Source organism: Dromiciops gliroides, chromosome 3, assembly GCF_019393635.1.
Source record: "Dromiciops gliroides isolate mDroGli1 chromosome 3, mDroGli1.pri, whole genome shotgun sequence".
NCBI lineage: Eukaryota > Metazoa > Chordata > Mammalia > Microbiotheria > Microbiotheriidae > Dromiciops > Dromiciops gliroides.
Window position 1 is genome coordinate 266,280,551 of NC_057863.1, and position 20,610 is coordinate 266,301,160.

General features: G+C 35.8%; 1 protein-coding gene across 1 annotated transcript in view; it reads right to left on the reverse strand.

The window, feature by feature from the left end:
• Positions 1-10,432: 10,432 nt before the first annotated feature.
• Positions 10,433-20,610, reverse strand: part of LOC122747450 — a 36,743-nt gene continuing 26,565 nt past the window's right edge. The window contains exons 3-5 of the mRNA XM_043993462.1: positions 16,120-16,155; positions 15,253-15,397; positions 10,433-11,099 (exon numbers count right to left, since the gene is read on the reverse strand). Coding sequence (XP_043849397.1) covers positions 11,007-11,099; positions 15,253-15,397; positions 16,120-16,155 — 274 coding nt within the window. The 3' untranslated portion in view covers positions 10,433-11,006. The remainder of the gene's footprint in view (positions 11,100-15,252; positions 15,398-16,119; positions 16,156-20,610) is intronic.

Genomic DNA, 20,610 nt, shown 5'->3' on the forward strand with positions numbered 1-20,610 from the left:
ACTTTGATTACACGCAACTTAAAGCCATTAGTCTTAATCAGCCTGCTCTTAGGAAAATAGTTTTAAAGTCTAATAGTTGTGTTTTGTTTCTCATAGCTTCTCTTTTTGGAAATGAGATAATTACCCAAAAAATAAATGACTTGTAGCTGACAGATCAATGAAATATATAACATTAACAGGCACTCCACTGAATAAAAACCTCATTTACAACAGGAAAAAATCAAGTAGCATCAGCACTTCATTGTAGTATGCATTCTTTTGTAAGAGAGTATATTTCTATCATATCAAATTTAGCATTACCCACTGTCTTTGAGGCCCCAAATTATGATTGAAGGTTTATTAACATTTAGGTTTTACTATCCAATTTTAACTCCTGCAGGGAAATCTTACTTTAATATTTTAAAATAAAAGACTGGAGGAAAGAGAGAATTGGTGTGTTTTTTAACTAAGAGAAATTTGCCATATATTTTTCTAACTACCTGAAAGTTTTTACGGGAATTTAAGTTGCATGTTCTCTGCTTTACTTTTTTTTTTTCCCCGCAGGGCAATTAGGGTTAAGTGACTTGCCCAGGGTCACACAGCTAGTAAGTGTGTTAAGTGTCTGAGGCCGGATTTGAACTCAGGTCCTCCTGACTCCAGGGCCGGTGCTCTATCCACTGCGCCACCTGGCTGCCCCTCTGCTTTACTTTTATAGCAAAGGAATGTTTAAATATGTTGTTCAAAAATTCAGTAGACAGCATTTTAAGTCACAAACCATAAAGTCATCTACAAATATTTGAAATTATTATTGCTGCTGAAAAGTGATATTAAGCATCAGACAAACCTAGTTTTGTTGTAAAGATAGCAGCCATAGAATGATTGTGATGTCAAGCTTAACAGTTGTTACTTAACATACACTGTTTCAGATACCTATTGAAATTGGCAAGTAGAATGTTTTTAAGTTATAATTTGTTCATTTCAAAAGAAAAAGTATTCCCTTCATCCATTTCCTCTCTAACATTGTTCTATTTAATGTGAAAAATGAGGGATTTTTAATTTTTTTGAGGGTTTTTTTTTTAACCACGCAGTTCCCTAAAATCCAGTTGCTTAAGATAGTGTATAGGATGGAAATCTTTTAAATAGTTGTCATTTGTGAGGGGGTTTTTTTAGTGAATTAGTGAAAAAAAAATCTCCACAAAAGCTTTTCAATTTGTCTTTAGGGTTATATTAAAAAATGAAATTAAATAAATCGCAAATGAGGTTGCATGTGAAATAGAATTGTAAGGATAAAAAAACAGTAAACTGGTAGTCTAAACAAATTATCTTTAATTATAATTTAGAAAATGAACCATATTATTATACTAATCTTTTATGTAAGTAACATAACTTACTTGGTTATGTTTTTGTGAAAGAATGCCTTTCATAACAGGTTCTGGGAGTCTCTGACTAGAAGAAGTAAAAGTGACTGACAATGAACTTCATTTTGATAGTTTGCATGAAACAATTATTAATATTATAATAGATTGCTCAATTATTTTATTTGTCTCTCCCACAACTCTTTCCCCCATTAAGCAAATTTCGTTTTTAAAAGATCTTTAAATACATAGATAAAAACCAATGCCTACATTAGCCATGTTGGATAATGTATGGCTCCCTCTACATTTTAAGACAGAAGGTGAGTAATATAGTTCATTTTCATTCTTTTGGACTTGTGGCTTATCATTGTATCTATAAGATTTCTAAAGTCTTTCCAGATGTTTTGCTCAGTAATGATTTATGTATAAATTATTCTAGTTGTGCTCACTTCATTCTGCATCAGTTCATAAAGATCTTTCCAATTTTTTTCTTTCATTTCTGGGGGGTATAGGCCTAGCGGTGGTATAGCAAGATGTATGCAGTTTAGTCACTTTTTGGAATGGCTAGACCAATTCAAAACTCTACTAACAATGGATTAACACACTTAATTTCCTATAGCCCCTCAAACTTTTAGTCATTTTCCTCTTCATTATCTTTACTAGTTTGACAGATGTGAGATAAACCCTCAAAGTTGCTTTAATTTTCATTTAGAGCATTTTTTTTTCATGGAGAGTTGATTGCTTGGATTTCTTCTTTGCCTCATCATAGCCTTTGACCATTCATCTATTCAAGCAGTAGCTAAGCGGTTCAGTGGATAGAGTGCTGTACCTGGAGTCAGGAAGACCTGGGTTTAAATCCACCTTCAGACACTTGCTACCTGTGTGTTTCTGGACAAGTCCTTATTTGTCAAGTGAGGACAATGATAGCATCTACCTCCTAAGGTTGTAACAATAAAATAAGAAGATGCATGTACAATACTTGCAAACCTTAAGAGTGTTAGATAAATGATAGCTGCCATTATTAGACATTTGTTGCAAAGATTTTTTTTCCCAGTTACCTATTTCCCTTCAAATATTTAGTACATTAATTTTGTGACAAAATTTTTAAATTTTATATAATCAAAATTGTCCATTTTGTCTCACTTCTTTATCATAAAAGTATTTTATTGCTTTCCAGTTATAATATAGTTTCCAACATTTGTTTTCATAAGATGTTTAGTTCCAAATTTTTTTCTACCTCCCTCCGTTTCCTCCCCCTTCCTGAAGACAGAAAGCAATCTAATATAGGTTATATATGTACAATCACATTAAACACATTTCTGCACCAGTTGTGAAAGAAGAATCAGAATACAAGGGGAAAACTTCAGTAAAGGAAAAAGAATAACTAAAAAGTAGAAACAGTATGGGTCAATCTACAATTCAGAATCCACAGTTCTTTTTTTCTGGATATGGAGAACATTTTCTATCATGAGTTCTTTGGAATTGTCTTGGATAATTGCACCATTGTTGTCTCACTTCTTTAGTCATGAATTCTTCCCCTATCCTTAGGTCCAAAAGGTAATTTTTTGTTCTTCTAATTTGTTTGTTACCTTTCATATCTAAATTATGAGTCAGTTTAGAACTTTTCATGACATATAGTGTGAAGTATTGATCAATGCCTAACTTCTGCCAAACTGCTTTCCAGTTTTCCCTTCATTTTTTGTCAAATAGGCCTTCCCTCAGTAACTGGGGGAATAAACTGGATTTGTCAAATATTCTTCTTCTATGTTTGCTTCTATATATTGTGTACATAATATGTTCCATGCTCAGTCTCTTTTAACCAGTAAAAAAATCATTTTTTAAAAATTTAATATATCTATTTTCTCTTCCTCCCACATGCTTCCTCCTTCCTTCCATAGGGGTTGGGGAACCTTGAAAAAATGTGCAGTTAAGCAAACAAATTCTGTAATTGGTTATATCAAAAAAAAAAATGTGTCTTTAAGATTTACTTCACTGTAGCAAAATTATGAGATCTAGCACTAATAGTCCTTTTCCTTCCCAGTTTCTTTCCTGCCCTTGAGATTCTTGATCCTTTATTTCTCCATATGAATATTATTTGTAGCTCTATAAAATACTCCTTTAATAGTTTGGTACAAAACTGAATAAGTAAATTAACTTAGGAAGTATTTTTATGTAGGTCTATCTTTATTTCTACAAAGAGTGCTTCATGGGATTCCTAGGTGTTTTTTTAATACAGTCCCAAATATTTTATAACTTCTGTCATTTTAAAGGAATTTCTCTTTCTAGATATTGCTAGGTTTTGTTGATGAAATATAGATATACTAATGATTTATATGCAGATTTATTTTATATCCTGCATTTATTGTTTCCATTAATTTATGGTCAATGTTAGTGTTTTCAAAGTAAATCATAATGGTATCTTCAAAAATAGATCACTTTGTTTCTTCTTTGCCTATCATTATTCCTTCTTTCTCATTCTTATTGATACAGTTTACATTTCCAGGACTATGTTAAAGTTATGATAATGAACATCCTTGCTTTACCCTTGACCTTTTTGAAGATGCTTTTGACTTGTAATCATTACATATAATGTTAGCTTGTGGATTTAGATAAATATAACTTACTATTTTAAGGAAAGGTCTATTCCTCTGCTTTCTGGAATTTTTAAAAATAGAAATAATTGCTGAATTTTGACAAAAGCCTTTCCAACAGCTTTTTATAAAATCATATGATTTTGTTATTTAAATATTTTATTATATTTGTAGTTTGGGTTATATAAAACTAACCCTGCATTTCCAACCTGGTCATAGCTTTCTAATATTATTTGAGTCAGTATTCATTAGAGACATGAGTTGGGACATCTAGGTGGCTCAGTGCATAGAGCACCAGCCCTGGAGTCAAGAGGACCTGAGTTCAAATCCGACCTCAGACACTTGACACTAGCTGTGTGATCTTGGGCAAGTCACTTAACCCCAATTGCCTCACGAATAAAAAGGAAAAAAAAAAGAGACATGAGTTGATAGTTTTCTTTTTTTTTTTTTTTTTTTGGCTCTCTCTGGTTTAGGTATCAAAACCATATATGTATCATGGAAAGAGATTAGAAGGGTGCTTTTTAGAAAAAATATTGCATATATTTTTGGTAATACTGGAATTAATTGTTCTTCAAATGTTTGGTAAAATTCACTTGTGAATCCATCTGATCCTGGAGCTTTTTTTCTTTGGGATTTCAGTTATGACTTATTCAGTTTCTTTTTCTGATATTGGGTGATTTAAATAGTCTTTTTTTTGTTGTTAATCTGAATATTTTATATTTTCTAAGTATGTGTCCATTTCCCTTAATATCAGTTGTGTTAGCATAGAGAATTTCCTCTTCAACTGTTGAGTTCTTTTCCACTTTTGATATGAACAATTTGCCTTTTTAAAAAAATGGATTAGCTAAATGTTTTTTTAAAGTTATTTTTATGGAGCAGCTAGGTGGCACAGTGGATAAAGCACTGGCCCTGGATTCAGAAGGACCTGAGTTCAAATCTGACCTCAGATACTTGACAATAGCTGTGTGACCCTGGGCAAGTCACTTAACCGTCATTGCCCTGCCCAAAAAAAAAGTTACTTTTATTCATCAGTTTAATAGTCCTTTTGATTTTGTTAATCTCTTGTTTATAGAATTTTTACTTTCTTGCTTAATCAAGGTTTTTTAATTGTTTGAATTTTTTTAGTTGCATGCCCAATTCATTAGTTGTTCTCTCTTTTGATAAAGAAAGTATTTAGAGGGGCAGCTAGGTGGCACAGTGGATAGAGCACTGGCCCTGGATTCAGGAGGACCTAAGTTCAAATCTGGCCTCAGACACTTGACACTTACTAGCTGTGTGACCCTGGGCAAGTCACTTAACCCTCATTGCCCCGACCTCCCCCCGCAAAAGTATTTAGAGATATAAATTTCTCACAATATATGCTTACAACTGATGCCATTTATTTGAAAAGCAGCAAGCTAAAAAACAAATCCAGGCTATTTCATAGACTAACTAGGCTCTAAGTTTCATAAAGTCCACAACTAAAGGCAAGTGGCCAAAACTCGATATAATTTGAAAGTCTGGTAGTGGCAAGTAGCTTTAAAACTCTACCAAGATTTGAGAAAAGCATGGTGTGTTAGCACATAGAGAGCTGGTCTCAAACCCAGGAAGACCTAAACTCAATCTCACCTTTAACACACACTGGCTGTATGGTCTTTGGCAACTCTCTAAAACTATAAATTGCAGAAAAGGTGCTGACCTGCACTGGTAGAGGGAGTTTCTTCACCTAGGAGTTTTTAACAATAAAATCACAAATGCAGTCCCTATCCCTAAGAAGATACATGTATCCAATTTTTTTTAAAGGCCACAAACAGGAAAATGAGCTGCAGAGGCAGGGTTAACACACAGCTTAGTATGGATGGTTGTTTTCCTGACAAAGCCATGACAGCATATGAATTCTTACTTTTCACATAACCTAAGCCTTTCAAGATAAATAGAAAAGCCATTCCAAAAAACTTATAGTGAAGATGACAGAGTAAATGTGTGCAGAACAGTCCAACTCCCACAGAAGTTCTTCCACAGAGTGGAAATCCAAATAATGATCAAGAAAACCTAAGTAGAAACTACATTAAATACCTTCATTCAGCCCAGGTCTGCATAGGTGAATGTCTTTAAGCCACCAGTGGCTGGAGATGGGGTCCGTCTAGGAAAGCTGTACTTAGGCATTTGGAGACCTTCACGCCTACACCAAAGTAGCTCTGAGGGTTCTAAAATCCTGCAAATATTGCTGTGTACTGGGAGTAGGAGGACGAACGTTTCAACAAGGTTATCAAGCACCCACAGTGCTCTGGTCCTGGACCCTGGATTAGAACCAAAGCTCCAAACAGGAGGACGATGCTTGGTTTGTGTTTCTGGGGGCTTTGAAGATTTGTAACATGCTAACGTGAATTAGCCCTGATGGCTGTCAGCACTCAGAGCACAGACATCACAAAAGTAAAAGTCAGTGGAGGGACCTTGGTAGTTTACATCAGGACAAAACAAGGGCCCACTATCGCATCTAAAAGTGCAGGAGCAGTCAGAACCTGGCCCTGACATAGTCTGATTTCAGAAAGTAAGGCTAGAAATAGGAGGAAGCAGAAGACACCAACAATAGAGCAATATGAATCCAAGGACATCCACAATGTAAACCCAGGGAAGAATATAACTCTACAACAATTACAAACAGAACCTAAAATAAAAATATGGTTTAACTATGATGACTGCTAGAATTTTGGAAGAAATAAAGCAAGAGATTAAGATAATATTATGGATGAAATGAAAGTCTTTTAGGAGAGAATAAATAGCTTAGTATGAGGGTTGCAAAACCTTACCCAAATACGAATAATTGAAAATTAGAATGGACCCAGCAGTGACCTGATTAAACAAGAAATAATAGAAGAAAATTAAAATGTGGCACGTGGCGGGGGTGGGGTATATAGATTAAAATATAAAGTAGCTACTATCAAAAATAATTGACTTTGGAAGTGACATGAGGGTTAGGGCATATTGAGGAAATAAGGGACTATTAAAGTTTAGCTTGGCCAACTGGATAGCAGGATGGACACACCTAAGAAATAAGGAGAGACAAAATTCTATAGACCTGGGGTGGTGCCAGGGGACAGAGATAACTCTGGAAGCCTTTCCCATTTCACCCCTCATTCAAGCTTTCCCCACCCCAAAAGAAACTTTCCATTGCCAGGTGGTCACCCCTTATATCCTCTATAAAAGCTTTGGCCTTTTTTCTATTCCAGGAGAAAGATGTCATCCCCTCCCCTTGAGGCAAAGTCTTTGACTTCCTTCTCTGTCCCTTTCTCTAGTGCCCAAATAAAAGACCATTTGGGGGAGGGCTGCTAGGTGGCGCAGTGGATAGAGCACGGGCCCTGGATTCAAATCCGGCCTCAGACACAACACTTACTAGCTGTGTGACCCTGGGCAAGTCACTTAACCCTCATTGCCCTGGGGGGGGGGGGGACATTTTATTCCAACTGGATTGTGTGCAAGAGTTGGAATTCTTTATAGAGGAATACCTAAGGATCCCCACCACCTATTTCCCCCATGACAGTAGGCAGGTCAAGGAGAGAGACTCTAGAAATCATTGGACTAACACCCCCCACAAAAACAAAACCCTGAATACTGTCTTCCAAGAAATCATGAAAAAGCCCTAAACCTTTAGAACTAGAGGGCAAAAAGAAAGTATCTTTCAGTCATTTTTTGAAAGCAGCCAGAAAATGAAAACTAAGGATGTCATAGTCAAAATCCAGAGCTTTTGAAAAGAAATTTCAAAATTCAAAGAAAAAATATAGCAAACAGGAAAAGGAAGAAGCCACATTCAGGATCAACAAGACAGCTACCCCTTTAAAGGAAAGAACTTGGAAAAAAGTATTCTGTAAGACAAAATATAAGTCTTATAACCAAAAAATAACTTACAAACAAAATTGAGAATAATCTTATAGGGAGAAAAATGAATCTTTAATGGAATAAAGAACTGTTAAGCATTCCTGATGAAGACCATAGCTTAGTAGAAAATGTGTACTGCAAATAAAGGAGTAAATAGAAACACAGGTAAATATATGATCAGTTAGAAAAGGCTAAATGATAATGAAGTGTTTACATTCTAATGGGGAAGAAAGGTGCTCTTAGAACTTTAACATCTTCAAGGGTCACAGAGGGAAGTGAATGATTCAAAAAGTATTTGAGTATGATTTTATTAACTTAAGAGGGGTAAAGGAATATAATAGGGAAATTGAAGGAGGTAATTACTACTTCCCATAATTGGGGTACACAGTAAGACTACAGAGGTAGAGCAGGCTTTACTTGAACCTCACTTTCATCTGAAGTGGAAAATATCAAACACACTAACACACATGCACATAGAGTTTTCTATAGAGACATATTAAACTCATCAAAAAAAGGTATATTAAAGGGAAGTTACATTCAGGGAGGGATTAGGCACAAGCAAAATAAGCTTCAGAAGATGACTAGAGAAGGGGGAACCATAAGAGAAAAAAAAGTAAGTGCCAATGATTGAGCTCAGGGTAAAAGGAAGAGATAGGCAGTGAAACAAAAGCAGATCTCATCAATTATAAATCTGTGGTATTGAGCATGTTTCTCTCTTTTATTTTCATTTTTTCCTGAACCTAAATACCAAAAAAAAAAAAATAGAGCATCCCATACACAGCAGAACAAAAAAATAATAAATTCTCTATGAAATTTTGAATCTCCATTTCATACTAATTGCTTTTTTAAGTGTATAATAAAACCCACACATTTCTTTCAAAACTGCTTAACTCACTTTCTTCTGAATTTCTTTGTGTTCTCTTCTGTGCACTTTTTTGAATGTTTTTTTTTGTATCATTATTGCTAAATCCCTTCCCCACCACAACCAAGAAAAACAAAAAAAACAACCCTTTTAACAATCTTAGTCAAGCAAAATTAATCCAAAGAGTGGCCAAGTCCAAAAATGTATGTCACCGCACCTTCTGTCTTTCTGCACATCATATCTCTGTCAGGAAGTTAGTAAAATGCTGTTATTATAAGTAGTCTGGTTATATTGTCATTGCATCGATCAGAGTTTTTAAGTCTTTTGAAATTGTTTTCCTATACAATGTTGCTGTTCTGCTGGTTCTGCTCACATCCTTCTATGTCAATTCATGCTACTGGAGATTCTCTAAAATAGTTCCACCATTTTTCATCACTCAGTAATATTCTATTACATCCAAATATGATAATTAATTAATTCCCAAATTAAGCAATTCAAGGTATCCCTCCCCGACCCCTTAAATTGTAGTTCATTGCTATCCTCCCTTTAGAATCAGTAAATTTGTTTTCCTTGCAACTGTTCTTTCCCTAGGATTATCCTCCTTAATCTCATCTTCTATTCCCACTTGTTTTCTATTGAGTTTGTTGTGTTTTTACACTATCCCACTGTTTGCATAGGTCCTTGTGTATGTGATCAACCCTCTATGGTTCATTTCACATACAAAGTGCATCTGATCCCCACTCCCCATTCCTTCCTCCATATTTGGATATTCTTATTCTCACACACCCCAATCATGAGAAATAGCAAGTTTCCATTCCTTTCTTCCTCATTTCTAGACTAAGGTGTTCCTTTTTTAACTCTCTTCCCTTTTTTCCCCTCTTTACACACTCAGAATAGAACCAATCTATCCCCAGCACCTGCTTTTCTTAATTGACTTCATCACTACCTTTTGAAGACATTAAACTTTCAAAGAGACATGTGGAACATATCTATTTCAAGTGAAGACAATGAAATTTTTCTCCTAGGAACAAGATACTTAAATCCAATACTTATTTAAGGACAAAGTGTCAATATCTAATTGAGTGTTCCAGTCCATGTTAGACTACTGTCAAGAGTTGGAATTCTCAAAACCTTGAAGAAGTCCAATATGACTTTTTGGGAACTAAAATATGTAACTAGATAACTGTTACTTTCCTGTGGGGTGGAAAAACTAGTTTGCTTTCACTTGGTTTGTTATTGTTTTCAATCATTAGAATAGCTGTATTTCAGTCTAAGGCAATGAACACTTTCTTCTGGAAACTAAGATTTATATTCTCTTAGACAAGGACATTAACCCAAAATCTAGTGAACAATTTCACTTTTTCTGTGATTGCTGTTAGTATCTAAAATTCTAAAAAACAAACAAAAAACCCCACAAATAAACAAAAAACCCAAACCATAAAAAACAACCATGTACAGTTTTGAGAAAGCAAAAATAAACTTTGGGGGTCTGGTGATTGTGATGTTTAAAATATAATGTGGGGGCAGCTAGGTGGCACAGTGGATAAAACACTGGTCTTGGATTCAGGAGGACCTGAGTTCAAATCTGACCTCCTACACTTGAAACTTACTAGCTGTGTGACCCTGGGCAAGTCACTTAACCCCAATTGCCTCACAAAAAAAAAATCATTAAAATATAATGTGGGTCCTAATCTGCCCCCCCCCAGTTTTTTGGGGGGGAACTGGCTAAGATTTACTGATAAATTCAGCAAGAGTTTAGGCTTTTAATGATTTATTAAAGAGTATTAGAAGTTAGTGAAGAGAGAGAATGGAAAACCCTAGTTTAGATCTATTTGGTATAGCCAGAGAGAAACCCTTACTTTTCCTAGCTGTCCACGTGAAGTCCCCCACCACACCAAAGTTCTGGATGAAAAGGGGGACCCTTCTTTCTCCGTCTGCCACCACTAAGCCAGTTCTGGACGAAAAAGACACAGCTCCAAGCTAATTGGCTGGTAGCTTTGACTGACATGACTACAGGTAGTTCTATAGAAGTAAATTCCAGATGCCAGGCCACATGCTTAAGAGCAGAGCTTTGATTCTCACACTCCCCCGCTGTGCTTCATGTGAAGAAACATCGTTTCCTTACATGAAGCAATAACATTACAGACACTTATAACTAACAAAGTAAAGGGAATGAAAAAAGAGAAAAGAAATTGAGCGATGCATTAACAAAGGCTAAAAGGGGGCACTCCCTTTTTAGCAGGTGGACATCATAGAGAAAAACTGAAGGGGGCACTCTCCTTTAGTAAGTGGACATTATAAACAGTATATACAATGTGGAAAAGGAAAACAGGAAAATGTCCATTTAAGTCTTTGGAAGTCTTTTCACAGATGATTCTTGGGATGTTCTCTGGGTGTAGTTGTGGAATGGAAGTCTTTCAGGTATTTCAGATGTTGATAATCAGCCAGAAAAATTTCCTACAAAATTGAGTTTAACACAACTTTAAATAGCTTTGCCAATAATCAAATCAAACATTGAGAGTTCTCAAAAAACATGTCTAAGGAAATTCAGAATCTTAGTTGTTTAACATGAAACATATAATAAAAACAAAAAATTGAAACATTCTCTAAAACTTAGTATTACTACACTCCCCGCTCTGGAGGATAAATTGAGAAAACAATTGTGATATTAATTTAGAAAAGAAAATTTTTTTTTAAATCTTCATTTTGGGCGGCTAAGTGGCACAGTAGAAAAAGCACCGGCCCTGGATTCAGGAGTACCTGAGTTCAAATTCAGCCTCAGGAGGCAGCTAGATGGCGCAGTGGTTAAAGCACCAGCCCTGGATTCAGGAGGACCTGAGTTCAAATCCAGCCTCAGACACTTGACACTTACTAGCTGTGTGACCCTAGGCAAGTCACTTAACCTCCATTGCCTAAAAAAAAAAAAAAAAAAAAAAATCTGCCAAATTCAGCCTCAGACACTTGACACTTACCAGCTGTGGGACCCTGGGCAAGTCACTTAACCCCCACTGTCCCGCAAAAAAAAAAAAAAAAACTTCATTTCATCACTTTTTGCATCATCTGTCTAATTATCTTCATGCCATTATGAGAAATTAAAGGATCTAATATAATTGGTAGCAGATATCAAGGCCAAATTTAACACTGTATTTATCATGGGGGTTACCATAAAAGAACAGAGAAATAACTGAGTCAGTCTTAATCAGATGCATAGGATTAAGATGTCTATGACATCAAGCATATAGAAGGGGTATAGAAATATTTTGAACTACTGGCCTAATTTGGGGGGCCTAATTTGACTGGGGTACTTAATCTGAGACTGTTGACTAACTGGCTATCTGACTGCTATTAATTTAATGTGGGCCATTTATAAAGTTCTACCACGTTGCTCCACTCCCAAAATTGATAAGCAAAAGATCAAGGGGCAGCTAGGTGGCGAAGTAGATAGAGCACCGGCCCTGGAATCAGGAGTACCTGAGTTCAAATCTGGCCTCAGACGCTTAACACTTACTAGCTGTGTGACCCTGGGCAAGTCACTTAACCCCAATTGCCTCACCAAAAAAATAAATAAATAAAATTAAATAAAATAAAAAGCCTTTCCAAAAAAAAAAAAAGATCAAGAAGCCTCTTAACTAAATAATCAAAGCAGAGTTTATTTATGAGATACTATTTAAACATAAAAATAGAGGGAAATAAAATGTACAACCTGTGTTCCTGCGGTCTCTTCCCACCTTTTGCGCCTAGAACTTTTTTAATATAATAAGGGCCCTGCTGCCTCTTGCCTTAGGGTATGTTCTACTTTCACTACTCAGGTCCTTTATTCTAACTCCAAGCCCCTTTCACTTTGTCTATCCCCCTGCTTCTAACTTTCCTCTCCTTACTGTTCTCTTACTCTTTGCTTTCTTCAACCTGTACCCTGTGCTGACTGCTTCTGTGCTCTCTGCTGCCTCCTGTTCTGTCTGTCTGTCTGCTCCATCAGTCTGCCCTCTGCCGCCTCTCTAATCTTGTCAGCTGCCCTTTAATCTTGTCCCCTGGCCTCCCAGAGTCTAATTCCCAGGTCTATATATACTTTCCTTTTCTCCACTCAAATCTCGGGGCTTTTATTCGCCCCCACCGACCCCAAGCTAATCCGCCAGCTAGGGCTGCAGCTGGGGCTGGGGGGGACGCTTGAGCATCACGTGCCTCAGCACAGGCTACTCTAGAGCCCAGCCTGGACAAGCCCAGGATCTCTGGGATAGATCCGCTCAGGTCTGAGGGAGCTGGGGGCTTTTTCCCCCCAGCTGTCTGACCTGGCGTCTCATACAGCCCACGGGGCTTTTTGGCTCAGCTGAGGCAGAGGGGGAGGGGCACCAGCACCTCCCACACAGAAGAGACTCTGAGGGCCTAAGGCTTTCTAATCTCAGCCCAAAGGTAGAGTCCCCAAATCAAAATAAATTTCCACAGGGGTAACTGAAGTCAGGTGTCTAATGAGATGGCATAGCCTGGCCATGTCGGGGAAAATTAAACCAAAAGAATACAACCTTGACTCTTGCCAATAGCCATTCTCTCAGCCTTTCCCAAGGCAGTGCAGTACCTGGACTTTGAGTGTGTCTGCCCTTCTGTGACAGTCCAATGCCTGCTCTTGTATGTATTCCTCTCATGGGTGAAGGCAATTAATTTCTTAAATGGTAATTTCCCATAATCAAAGTCTCATATGGATTTAAAAATTGAGGATAATAATGATCACAAAAAATGTGAATTTGCTTACCATATGGTAATGAATGCTTATCATTAAGAACCAGAATATTTAAATGCAATACAGTTGCACAAAGTCATTGATCTAATATCTACTTCATAGTTTAGTTCATGTGGTGACAAAATGAAATTATGAAAGCCCTATAGGAGAAACCCAAAATATATCTTTAGGAAAGTAGATGTGTAACTAAAAATCTGGTAGATTCCTCAAATACAATAAATGGTCTAAACACCAGCTAGTTATTTGCATTTAGTTTCCATTCCAGCAATCTAAAGTCTTTAAAGAAGCCTATAAGGGGTAAAGTAAAATCTATTGTGTCAGGTAAACACAAAAAAGCAGGGGTAGCAAACATGACGTCAGACAAAGCAACAATAAAAATAGACTCATTAAAAGGGATAAACAGGAAGACTATATTATGCTATCAATCAAATGAGATATTTATAAAGCACTTTGTAAATGTTTTGTTTTGTTTTGTTTTGTTTTTTTGCGGGGCAATGGGGGCCAAGCGACTTGCCCAGGGTCACACAGCTAGCAAGTGTCAAGTGTCTGAGGCCGGATTTGAACTCAGGTACTCCTGAATCCAGGGCCAGTGCCTTATCCACTGTGCCACCTAGCCACCCCCCACTTTGTAAATCTTAAAGCCCTACATAAATGCTAGTTTGCTATTATTATAGAGAGGCAACTAGGTGGTACAGCGGGTAAGGTGCTAAGCCTGCAGTCGGGAAGACCTGAGTTAAAAATCTGACCTCAGATACTTACTAGCTGTATGACCCCCTGCAATTAATCCCCTGCATTTAAGCTCCATCTGAGTCAGTTTCCTTAACTATAAAATGGGAATGGTACCTGCCTCCCAGGAGTGTTGTGAGGATCAAATGAAATAATAATTTTAAGAGTCAGGCACTTAGTAAATGCTCTATAAATATAAGCTGTCATTATTATTCTTTTTTTTTGTTTTTTGTTTTTTTAGTGAGGCAATTGGGGTTAAGTGACTTGCCCAGGGTCACACAGCTAGTAAGTGTTAAGTGTCTGAGGCCGGATTTGAACTCAGGTACTCCTGACTCCAAGGCCAGTGCTCTATCCACTGCGTCATCTAGCTGCCCCTGTCATTATTATTCTTAAAGGCACTATAAACAATATCAACAATATACATACACCAAATAGAATAGTACTTAGGGGAAAAATTAATCTAATTACAGAAAGAAATATACAGCAAACAATAATAGTTAGGGGCTTCAATGTGCCCTTTTCAAGCAGACAAATCTGATAAAAAGCTAAAGAAAAATTTAAAGACCTGAAAATAACTTTAGAAAAGCTGGGGCACCCTGTCTATTTCATGAGCTGTGTGTGACGTCTTCACAAAAACTGATTTTGTAGGGCATGAAAATCTCATAAATCTAGAAAATAGGAAATAAATATTAGATACATCCTTTTCTCATTACAAAGCAATAAAAGTTATAATCACAAAGGGTATTTTAAAGGATTTGCACTTAAATGGAAACTAAATAATTTAATCCTAAAAAGTTGGTGGATCAAAGGTAAAAAAATCACAGAAAGAAATAATTTTAACAAAAGAAATTATATGAGAAAATTATGTCAAAGTTTGGGGGATAAAATCCTTAGGGGAAAGTTTAGATCTCTAAATAAATTAATAATAAAAGAGTGAAAAACCAGAAAAATGAACTGAGTATTCCTTTGCATGGCCTCATAGCTCAGGTTAAAGCAAATGCCTAGGTTAGGGATTTCTAAAAAATTGGTGTGCCGAAAAATGATGCAATCATGAGCTTTATTGTTATGTGACAAGTAGGCAAAACAAAGCATAGACACATATATTGTGGCAGTACAGACAGACAGGTTTGTTCCCACATGTAAAAAACTCACCCCAGCTTGAGGGTGAAGGAGATATGTTATGCTGGAGAAGAAATACACTCCGAGTTGGGATTCTGGTGGCAAGAATATATATCCAAGAATAGGCTTGGTTGAGAACATGTAATCAATACTAGATACAGGAGGGGGCATCAAAAAGCTGCAAAAACAATAAAAAAAAAATGCAAGCCTCATATGCCTAACATAGAGTTAACAGTGGAAAGGTACAAAATGTTTTGTCCATAAATTTCTAAGGGCATTAGGACCACTTAGCCTAAGTGATTCCATATTGGAATCCTGTCATTATAAATATATCAAATTATAACTATTATGACATCAACAATATAAAGTTTACAATTATCACAAGCATGTAACTGAAAAACTAGAAAAGCAACAAATCAACCACCTCCAACTAAACCATAATAGAAATTATGAAAATTAAAAAGAGAAATAACGTTGGAAAAAATTGAACTGATGAAATTAGAAGTTGGGTTTTGTTTTGTTTTGAGGAAAAAAGCTAATAAAATAGACAAACTATTGGATGATTTGATTTTTTTTAGGACAGGAATACCATATTGCCAATATCAAAAGTGAAAAGGAATAAGTCACAACAAATAAAGGAAATTATTAGAAAGAATTTTACTCAGTTATAAGCCAGCAAAACTCATAACTGAAATGAAATAGATAAATATTTACAAAACATAAAATATCTAGATTAAGAGAATAAGTAGAGAACTTATATAATTCTCCAAAATATAAATTAAGCCATGAACTCCCCCCCAAAAATCTAGTAGATGAATTTATATGTGAAATCTATCATTCCATGAAAAATTAATTTCCATATTAATTTGTTTACAAAAAAAGGGAAAGAAGAGATCTTACAAAATTTCTTCAAGGAGATGAGTATAGTCTTGATACCTAAATGAGGAGAGATAAAGAAGAGAATGAAAACTATAGACTATAAATACTGGTGCAAAAATACTTAATAACATGTTAGCCAAGAGGCTACAGCAATATGTTTAAAAGATTGTACAATATTAACATATTGGATCTATGTCAGGAACCCAAGGTTAGCTCAATTTTAAGACAACCATAAACATAACAGACCACGTTAATAATAAAAATTGTAGATTTTTACTAATCCTGTGATTTTACATGCTTATATCAAAGCAGAAAAGGCTTTGGACAAAATAAAATAGACATCTCTGTTCCAAAGTATTAAATTTAAATGCATAGGAACTTAAAAGAATAGGAATGAATGTATATTTCCTTAACATGGTAAATAATATCTATCTAAAACTAAGGGCTTGCATTATTTGCCATAGCTCTCATAAAATAAAATAAAACAAGTAAAATTAACAATACAGTTGGTTAGTTGTTGCCCTTCATTCTCCAAGAAGACCAAAATGACATCTGTTAGAGTCAAGTTACAATGTGTCCATCTGTGACTGATCAGACTAATACAAGTTATGAATGCTCTACCATAAATCAGGCACAAATAGTCCATATGAACATTTGAGTTGGTTTCTCCAAATGTGTGTATCTCACATTTCTTTTGATCTACTTCAATTCTTTGTTTATAAAGCATAGAAGTTTCTCGGATGAGGCTACACCATGCTAAGTGGGTCCTGTGCCAGAGTCTCCCATGTCATGCAACCAATTCCAGACACTGAGGTCCTTTCTAAACTACCAAGCTCACAAACTCTAATATCAAGGGAATAAATGAAAAAATATTAAGGAAAGTGATCTGGCAGTACCAGATTTTAAATTATATTACAAAGTGGTCATCATCAAAACAATTTGATACTAGCTAAGAAATAGAAGTGGATCCATAGAATAGGTACACAATACAGTAGCAAATGACTTAAGTAATCTAGTGTTTGATAAACGCTTTTGGAGCAAGAACTCACTATTTCACAAAAACTGCTCGGAAAACTAAAAAGCAATTCGGCAGAAACTAGGTATAGACAAATATCTCACACCATTTACTAAAATAAGGTCAAAATGGGCAAAATTTAGACATAAGCAAATTAGAAGAGTACAGAAAGTTATACCTGTCAGATGTATGGATAAGAGAAGAATGTATAACTAGTAAAGTCCTTCAAGAGACTGATGTTTGAAATGAGTACTACAGACAAAGGGAGAACTCTGGATTTCCCCCAAATCATTGGTTATTTATTTACTTGTTTGTTTTTTTTGTTTATTCATTCATTCATTCATTTATTTATTTATTGCAGGGCAATGAGGGTTAAGTTACTTGCCCAGGGTCATACAGCTAGTAAGTGTCAAGTGTCTGAGGTCAGATTTGAACTCAGGTCCTCCTGACTCCAGGCCCAGCCCTCAATTATAGCTGCCCTATTACTAAGTACATACTATGTACTAAGTACAGTACTATGTGCTGAAGATATAAAAAAAGGGAAAAACAGTCCAATGTGGAAGACAACATGTAAACAAAATATTTGCATTATAAAATACATGAAGTGTAAATGGGGGAAGGTGACCTCAGGGTAAAGAATAACCAGGGTGAGAGACCAGTAAAGGTCTCTATCTTTATTATCAGATTAAAATGGAGTGGAGCAGTTTCAACCTCACCCTTACACCCTTCTGTCAGTTTTAATATTTGCTGTCCTCATCAAATTTACTTGAATGTGTTGTCAAAGGTCAAATCTTGTATGGCTCTTTAGTGACTTAGGGAGATATTGCATTTCTCTTTTGAATACCTTCTACGGTGTCTCATAGTAAAGAGTATTCATGCAATTATAACCAAACTCAGTAATTCATATTCTGCCAACTTTCCAAATATATGGTGGCACAATTTAACAAGCATCATTTTTACAAAGTCTTAACTGGCTATTTCCTATTCTGTTGCTTTCAAAAAGGGCTTTCCCTAATCCAAAAACAATAAAGGAGAACAAAAGAAAAGAACATGAAGCTTTCTGTCTTGCAAGGAAAGCTTGTTCCATTTCAGAATTACCTGAGCATGTGGGGGCTTTTTCCACAGGGAATAGGAGACTTTAGTTAACTTTAAGTGAGCTTCTAATGCTTAGGTGAGAAACCAAATTGTCCAGGGTTAAAAACCAAACCAAACCCTATGCTCAATGGATAGGGCCATCCTAGTTGGGGTTTGAACAAAATTTTGTGAGTGCTCCTTTCTACACAGGGCATAGCAAATTTCCTGTAGGGTTCCCTATGCTATAAGTAATTTCATTAAAAGTTAAGGAAAATTAAATTTCTTCTGCATCCCTATTTCAAAGGGCATCTAATTCCTCCCAATGGATCCATGACATTTCAAGGACACTCCTACTGGAATTCCAAACTAACCCAATACCAGTATTAACAGGCTCAGTTAAAAACAAAATCAGTTAAGTTCCAATTTGGTGGTTCTGAGAACAGGAAAACACTATGGACCTATAGTCCAGAAGGATCTCAGAGAAGTTCTGGACCCAAATCACAAATAAGGCAAGAATTCTAGGTCTGCTTAATGGTTAAAAAATATGAATATTTACAAACTGTCATGGTATGCTCTAGCAAACTGCTAGACACTAATAATTTTAGGGAAGTAAACTCTACTTATATTAACTTGAAAATACTAAGAGGATTTGGTGATACAGCAAACATTTAAAAAACAACAACAAATAGAAAAACCTGCAAAAATCATCTCAAAAAATTAGACTCACTTAGGAAATGCAGCAGAAAAACTGACTGCTGTACAATTTCATTTTAAAATAAGAGAAAACAATTGTCAATTTTTGTTAGTGGCTCTAGAGTATAGAATAAGAGATTTCTGGTGGAGAATCAATCTCTCCACAAATGTAAAGGGCCCAATTTTATCCCAGACCAGTCTTATTTGTAGTCCATATAAACTATGAGAATCCTTATCCCTACTCTTCCCACTGATGAGTCAAGGCCCTAAAGCTTGTTAAAAACACAAAGCTGGGGCAGCTAGGTGGCGCAGTGGATAGAGCACCGGCCCTGGATTCAGGGGGACCTGAGTTCAAATCCGGCTTCAGACACTTGACACTTACTAGCTGTGTGACCCTGGGCAAGTCACTTAACCCTCATTGCCCTACAAAAAAAAAAAAAGATTAAAAAAACCCCCAAAGCTTCTTAAACTGTGGGTCTATATCCCAAATGGGGTCGAGTAATTGAATGTGGAGATCTTGAAAAATTTGGTAACAGTAAAATGTTAAGTATACATATTTTACATGCTTATGTATCCTGGGTCGCGTAAAAATTTCATGCTTGAAAAGGGGTCAGTAGTGGAAAAAGTTTAAGAAGCCCTAGTTTAACACCATCTCTACCACAATGTGTCCTAGAGGTACTTCTGAAAGGTCAGGGGTGGATTCTCTCTAATTCTATAGGCTGAACCTTCCTTCCCTCCCTCTTTCCATTCCTGTGCTTTATCTTGAGATGATCAATTGGGAATCATTTAGTCAGTAAGCCTTAAGTAGCTCTTAATTTCCTAAGGTGACACAATATGAATAATTGATAGTATAAGAAAGAAATTGGACTGTTTTTCCCTTTTTTCATATCTTCAGCACATAGTATGTACTTAGTAATAGGGCAGCTATAATTGAGGGCTGGGCCTGGAGTCAGGAAGACCTGCGTTCAAATCTGACATCAGACACTTAGTAACTGTGTGACCATGGGCAAGTCACTTAAACCTATTTGTCTCAATTTCCTTATCTGTAAAATGAGCTGGAGAAGGAAATGGCAAAACTCCAGTATCTATGCCAAGCAAAGCCCCAAATGAGGCCAGAAAGAGTCAGAAAGGACTGAGCAACAACAAAACACTTAAGTGCTTGTTGTCCAAAGTGGAGTGTGATTGATTGATTAATACCCACCTTTATTAATTTTAAGAAATAGTGCATAGTGATAATTATAACCTACATTTTCTCAAATACAAGATGAAATAAACTTAATTTACAATTTTTAGTTTCATTTTTCAAGATAAAGTTTTAATCAAACCCCTTTTACTATATTTATTATGAGATATTGTTTTAAATTGGATTTACTTCAAGCAACCTTTTCCCAATATCAATTTTTCTCAGAGAGGACCTCCCCGAATCTATTTTTATGCTTTAAAAGGCTACTATTTTTTTTAAAAGGAATACTTTCATAAATGTTTTGTCCTCTTAAGAAGAATATATTTTAACTGTCACTGAATCTAGAATATAGTTTGAATACATAAAGCAAATATTTGCATTTCCTCCTGGAGAAAAAAGACAATCCATATTTATAATTCATGAATGTTAAGTTTTATTACATTTACCAATTAGTTCAAGATGATAATAAACAGAAAACTGACCAAAAAGTGGATGAACCATAATAAAAATGAATTGGATTAGATAAACTATTACAATAGGAATATGC